The sequence below is a fragment of the Entelurus aequoreus genome, linkage group LG19 (assembly GCF_033978785.1).
Source record: "Entelurus aequoreus isolate RoL-2023_Sb linkage group LG19, RoL_Eaeq_v1.1, whole genome shotgun sequence".
In the NCBI taxonomy this organism is placed as follows: domain Eukaryota; kingdom Metazoa; phylum Chordata; class Actinopteri; order Syngnathiformes; family Syngnathidae; genus Entelurus; species Entelurus aequoreus.
Window position 1 is genome coordinate 15861506 of NC_084749.1, and position 7542 is coordinate 15869047.

General features: G+C 33.0%; 1 protein-coding gene across 1 annotated transcript in view; it reads right to left on the bottom strand.

Annotated features, from left to right (window-relative positions):
• Positions 1–4355: 4355 nt before the first annotated feature.
• Positions 4356–7542, bottom strand: part of LOC133635464 (5-hydroxytryptamine receptor 3A-like) — a 13856-nt gene continuing 10669 nt past the window's right edge. Inside the window, exons 5-8 of the mRNA XM_062028681.1 lie at positions 6753–6913; positions 6475–6685; positions 4624–4921; positions 4356–4569 (exon numbers count right to left, since the gene is read on the bottom strand). Coding sequence (XP_061884665.1) covers positions 4356–4569; positions 4624–4921; positions 6475–6685; positions 6753–6913 — 884 coding nt within the window. The remainder of the gene's footprint in view (positions 4570–4623; positions 4922–6474; positions 6686–6752; positions 6914–7542) is intronic.

A 7542-nucleotide genomic window follows, 5' to 3' on the forward strand; every position in this document is an offset into this window, starting at 1 on the left:
AACAGGGATTCTGTGTGTTTGCCGCTGCTTTTTAATGCAGGAAGAAATCGTGTAGAAATGAGCTACAGCACGGCCCCATACTAAAAAAATTAAAGGATGCAAGTTTCAATTGTATATTACATATAATACAGACAATATATTCATATTCTTCATTGGTATACTAACACATGTTCTAAGCTTTTTATTATGATATTCATCATATTAACTTTTTCTCCTTCGGTTTAATATTTTCGCTGTCATATCTTTGATTTGTAAATGTGTTTTTTTGTAATATTGTGACTTTATTCCCACAAAATTTTAAATTTTATGTATATTTTTGTAACTTATAAAAAAAAAAAAAGTATTTTTTTTCTTCAATATTTCAACTTAAAGGGGAACTGCACTTTTTGGGGGGAATTTGCCTATCGTTCACGATCATTATGAAAGACATGACGACGGATGGATTTTTTTTTTAGTGCATTCTAACTCTTAAATAAAAGTCTGCTTACAGCGGAGCCAGTGGGAGGTCCTCTGTTCCGCCCATAAAACCCAATTAAAAACATCCAAAAAGCGCCAACAATATTCCAATTTACCTTTGGTGACTTGAATATTAATCAAGTATTAGTGATATTGTTATAAGCGCTAACGCAGACAAACTTTTGTGATCACTTCCTGTGTGCCGATGTTTACATGATATACTGATCAGCTGCTTCTTTGCTCGTCAAACTTTATTGTAGATCATTAATCACCTGTCTCACCTGGATAGTGGAAGGATGAGGACGTGATCCGACAAGTTGGTACACTAACAGCCAATTTAGACCTGGAAATGGCGAGAACGACACGAAAAGACGCTTGGTTGCACTTCCCTTTTCTTCGCGAGGATTTTGAGACATTTTTCATCTAAATGGGAATATATGAACATCCTATCAGTCGGCATCCTGATGACAGCAGGTAGAGTGGCTGTGCCAGCAATCGGAGGGTTGCTGGTTACTGGGGTTCAATCCCCACTTTCTACCATCCTAGTCACGTCCGTTGTGTCCTTGGGCAAGACACTTCACCCTTGCTCCTGATGGCTGCTGGTTAGCGCCTTGCATGGCAGCTCCCGCCATCAGTGTGTGAATGTGTGTGTGAATGGGTGAATGTGGAAATACTGTCAAAGCGCTTTGAGTACCTTGAAGGTAGAAAAGGGCTATACAAGTATAACCCATTTATTATTTATCATTTATTATGTTTGTTGAAGTCTGCAATGAGTAATAATGAGTGATGTAGTTGAAAAAAAAAAGCAAACGTTGCGATGCGTTTTTTAAATTAATGTGCGGCTTATGCTTAAAATGATCCAAATAGGTAAATATTAAATGTTATTACAAATGTACTCGTTATTACATTACATATATACTTACATCATGTATGTAAAAGGTCAATGGAGGGGTCTGGATGTTTTTAAGGGTTTTGTAGGCGGAATTGTGCGGCTCCCCTAGGCTCCATTATAAGCGAACTTTTCGATTTCACATTTGTTTAACATTTAGGATGCATTAAAAAAACCTAACAATTCAAAACCAACAGTCATCATGACTCTCATAATGATTGTTAACGATAGGCAAAATAAAAAAATAAAAAAGGACAGTTCCCCTTTAAAGCTTCAAAAATTACTTTTTCCCCTCGTAATAGTATATTTTCTTTTCTTGTAAAATAACTTTTCTCTCAAGATCACACCTTTTATTACCGGTATGTTAATATTTAAACTTCTTTATTATTGTTAAATTACTGCTTTTTTAAATTGTTGCTGTTTAAAAAATTTTTTTTTTTACTGATATTTCAACATTCTTCTCGTACTTAACCTCTCCTTAGGTTCCACCCCTGTAGTGTTATACCCTTTTCCCCCATAATATTTTTAATTTATTCTCGTAATATCATACATTTACCGATGCTAACTTTACAAAAATTAAAACATTATGTATATTTCCATCCATCCATTTCCTACCACTTGGATGTTTATTGAAATATTACACATATTCTTTCTTTAATATTTAATCTTTATGATTTAAAATAAATTTTCCCTCTTATTACGACTTGATGTACTGCTTTTTTTTTCAAAATTTTCCCTACTTTTTAAATTATTTTTTTAACGAATATTTCAACATTTCTATGGTAGTTTTTTCCTTAGTTTTATTCCTCAGAGAGTATTTTAAACTTTATTATTGTACAACACATTTTACCAACCCAACTTTATAAAACTTTTTGACATCATTATTTATTTCTTGAAATATTACAACTGGAAACAAAACCCCAATATATAAATATTCAAACTCCATGGTTCTAAAATGACTTTTTCCCTGGTGATATTATGACTTTATTCTCGTAAAATACAATTTAATAAGAACATTTTTATTTTCAGTAATAGTAAAAAAACAGACTTTTATTCTCCTAATATTCTCATTTAACTAGTGCTCTTTTTTCTTTTTTTTTGCCAGTTTTTTAAAAGTTTTCCTGTTTAGCTATATCTTTTTGTTAATTGCTGAGGTTTAAAAAACCCCATATGTGAGCAGAAAAATGCCCGCAGGTCGCACTTTACATCCCTGCGCCGTGCTCCAGCCTATAAAGTGTTGCACTGCAGCCTTTTGATTTTTCTGCAGTATTTTCATTTATTATGTCGTACGATGGTGAGATAATGATCTTCTTATAAAAAGTGCTTTAAAGGATTCTCATAAAAACAAGATGTCAATCTTAAAAATAACAATGACTTTGTTATCTGATGCAAGTCAGCTCAATGCCAACCACAATATGATAAAGGAAATATAGCAACAATTCTCTACCTCTGAGCAGCAAAACTGAGGGTTATTATTCTTTTTTTATGCAGGTATTGGATTGTGAGAAATTGAACCACACATCTGACACCTTGAACTGTGCAAGTGTAAACAGCTGATGAACTGCAATGTCAACTTTCCAAACTGCAAACATGCATGTAATTATTTTTAATGGGACTTTTATTGAGTTTTTTTTGTTGTCATGATGTTGGAAACAAAACTAGAATAAAATTGCAAACAAGTTGAAATATTAAATTACGAGAAAATAATTTATGGGTAGAAATTTTAAATACTTGTAAAATCAAAAACACCTAATATTCAACATTAAATGTTTAAATATCAAGGAGTAAAAAGTCATAGTATGAACAATTGTCTATTTTTTTAATGGGTGTTTTATTGAGTTATTTTTCAGTGTGATTTAATGAGAAAACAAACATATTTTATGTATATTTTACTTATACATTATATTTTTCATTATATATATATATATATATGTGTATATATATATATATATATGTGTATGTATATGTATGTATATATATATATATATATATATATATATATATATATATATATATACTATAAATGGGTTATACTTATATAGCGCTTTTCTACCTTCAAGGTACTCAAAGCGCTTTGACAGTATTTACCCATTCACACACACATTCACACACTGATGGAGGGAGCTGCCATGCAAGGCGCTAACCAGCACCCATCAGAGGCAAAGGGTGAAGTGTCTTGCCCAAGGACACAACGGACGTGAGTAGGAAGGTAGAAGGTGGGAATTGAACCCCAGTAACCAGCAACACTCCGATTGCTGGCACAGCCCCTCTACCAACTTCGCCACGCCGTCCCTAATGTATATATATATATATATATATATATATATATATATATATATATATATATATATATATATATATATATATATATATATATATATATCTCTATATCTATATATATATATATATATATATATATATATATATATATATATATATATATATATATATATATATATATATATATATATATATATATATATATATATATATATATATATATATATATATATATATATATATATAAATGCAAAACTCCCATAAAAATAAATTACAATGATAATTTGGCTTTATTTTCCTAATAATACTGTTAATATTATGACTTTTTTCCCTAGAATTTTTCAACATTTAATGTTAATATTTGCTTTTTTAAATTGCTGTACTATAAAGTAAGAGAAAATATTATGGGAATATTATGTGAGAAAAATGTATAGGAAGAACATATTTGTAAAATAGAGTGGAAATATTTATTAAAGTTGTAACATGAGAATTAAATAACTCAAAGTACAGAGGTGCAGTTTTGGGGTAATTAGGTTGGGAAAAAGTTATAAAATGAAAATATAATGGGAATAATATTATCACAAGATATATGATGACTTATTAGCATTTCTGCATGAGTTGGTTGTCTTCCAAAGCACTTTGACCACAGCCCGTAGGGGGCGCCACCGATGGCATGGCATCCTAACATGTGTGACGGTGGTCCAAACATCACAATACTTGCATTGTTTTTCTAGAACTGCCTGATCCAGATGCACCACATGGTGATGATGACCACGGCGTAGCAGGAGATGAGCAGCAGATAGATGCGGAAGAGCAGGAAGTCCAGGACGTAGCCGACGTGACACCATTGCTCGTACAGCTCGCTCTCCTTCTGCGTCGAGCTCACCTGAGCACGGAGCTCGCTCAGGTGCTGACAGATTTGTTGTAGCTCGGCCATCGCAGGGCTGCCTGGTAAGTTCATGCGAGGATCAGTCAAGAAGTTCCCAGTTTTACACAACATTTGAGAAAATGTGCATTTACCCTCATTGCTGCTTGGGTTCTGGGCTGATGTCCTGCTGGCTGCCTGGATGGATGAACTTTGACCTTCTGGAGGTTTGTCCTGGACCACAGAAGGAGGAGGACTGTCCTCCTGCCAACGGTAACAGATGAGGCTGGCGATGTGTTTGAGGACCACCAGCCTCACCCACTGTGGAACGGCTTGGTGTTTCATGGAGTTGTTGTGGAGAACATTGGTAATGACCACGGTCTCCAGCAGGCTGATCACCATGAGGGCCAAGCACACTGAGAAATAAATACCTGCCGTGACACATGACCAATACACAATCATTAGCAACAAGACTTTTTTTTTTTCTTTACCAATAACCTTTAAGTCACTTTTAGTTTAAAGCTTTTAGCAAAGCAGCCGCAGGAGCTTATGTATAGTACATTTTTCTGCAATAATTATGATACATTTTCCCCCCAAAAAACTAAATATCCTACTTTTTTCAACCAATTAATCTAATTTATTAACCAAAAATGTATTTTTTTAACCCAAAATAAAACTTTTTTCCAAAAAAAGTTTTTAAATCACTAAAAAAGTTTAAGCCTTGTTTTAAAAAAAACAAGTTTTTAAAACCCAAAATACAAAATTTTTCATCAAAATTATATAATTATTTTTTAACAATAGAACAACTTTTTTTCCCAAAGAAATACAACTTTTAAAACCCAAAATAAAACTTTTCTTTATACCCACAAGCTTTTACATATTTTTTAAGCCAAAAATAAAACTTTTCACCCCCAAAATATTTATATTTTTTTAAGATCAAGAAATACTTTCACCAAAAATACTTTAGATTTTTTGCAAAAATACAACTCCCTGAAAAGTGCCACTTAAAAAAAAAATCCCTACCAAAAATATCACTTTTCTTTGTAAACAAAAAACACAACTTATTATTTTAAATTTCATTTAGAACTTTTCTTTACAAATACATTTTCACAAACATATTTTCCCCCAAGAACAAATTAATTTTTAAATATTGTTTTTATCATTATCTTTTAATTATTTTATCTGTATATTTTAACGAGTCCTTGGGTTTTCTGGAAGCTGCTTATGAATTAAATGTATTATTATTATTATTATTATATATTGCAACATTCTTTTAAAATTGAATTAAAACAAATGTATGTTTTAATTTTCTTATATAATTTCTCTTTTTTTGGTGTATTTTTTTTACTAAAATGTAATTATATATTTTGAGAGAAATAGTTGCTTAAATTTGGAAAAAATATCTTGCTTATTCTCAAGGAAATATTTTAAATGCGCAAGAAAAGCATTATATTTTCATAATTAGATTATATTTTTGGGGGGGTGGGGACTCTGGGGAGGGTCATCCAAATTGAGCTTTTTTGTGATATTCTTATCTGGCCCATGTGGTGTGGCGCATGGGAGTGTCCATATTTTGGACAAAAATGTCAAAAAAAAAAAGGACTTCACATTGAACTTTTGAATATTTGGATGAAGATTGCAGAATCCGGCGCCTAGTTGTGCTTTTTTCACAAAATGTGTGTGAAGTTGCGACAGCAGAGGAGCAGTGACTGTCCCTAGAAAATGAAAATAATTCCCATTTCTGCCTTTAAACAATTCCTAAATTCCCCAAAATCTCCTTCTGGCTGCCATTTTCAACAAAAAGCCACAAACAATATTAAACGGCGATCGCAGTTTACTGTACTAAAGATTAGGTTGCCATGAATGGACTTCCGGAAGTTATCAAGTGAGCAATTCCAAAGATCCTTTGTAAATCTGGCGATGTTCTTGTACTCAACCGATTTAGGAGCGACGTAAAAGTAAATACACGTAGGCAAACTCTGACCTATGATGGGCGTTCCGTTGGCGGTGCTGGGCAGCAGGTCGTTCATGATGAGCAGGAAGACTGTGTAGCCCAGGATGAGGGTCATCTTGAAGGAGGCCCGGTCCACACTGTGGGGCGGCAGGTAGAAGGACAGGATGTCGATGAGCATGAGGAAAGAGCTGGGGATCAGCAGGTTGACCACGTAGAGCACGGGGCGCCGCTTTATCACCACCTTTTTGAAAAAGAGGCAAGATTGAAATGGGAAATGATTCCGGAATAATTTGCTGCTTCCTTCTGACCCAGAAAGTGATGACGTCCCATTCGTCGATCCCAAACTGAAGGATGGAGGTCTCTCCCAGAATGTCTACCAGTTCCCACTCTCCACTGGCTTCCAGGTAACGCTTGGAGTTTCCAGACATTTCTTTGAAGGTCAGTGCTGGACTCACCCTCACATCACGTACTGGCAAACAAAACACAATCAGGGGAATGGCCATGATTTATTTTGCAGTTGATTACTGCACAGTCACTAGTCAACCTTCCTGACTCAGTAACATTTGCACATATTTTTTAATAAAAACGTATACATTTTTTTTCTTTATTTCATGTCATCATTAATTATGTATTTTATATATTATTTACCTTGTATTTTATATATTAGTATTTATTTATTATTAGTTATAAATAATTGTTTTCTTATTTTATTCTGTTATATTAAATACTATTATAATATGTATTATATAGTATATCATTTTTATTTTACAATAATTTATTATTATGTTATATTAATATAATCATATTACCTTATTTTTCGGACTATAAGTCGCAGTTTTTTTCATAGTTTGGCCGGGGGTGCGACTTATACTCAGGAGCGACTTATGTGTGAAATTATTAACACATTACCGTAAAATATCAAATAATATTATTTAGCTCATTCACGTAAGAGACTAGACGTATAAGATTTCATGGGATTTAGCGATTAGGAGTGACAGATTGTTTGGTAAACGTATAGCATGTTCTATATGTTATAGTTATTTGAATGACTCTTACCATAATATGTTACGTTAACATACCAGGCACGTTCTCAGTTGG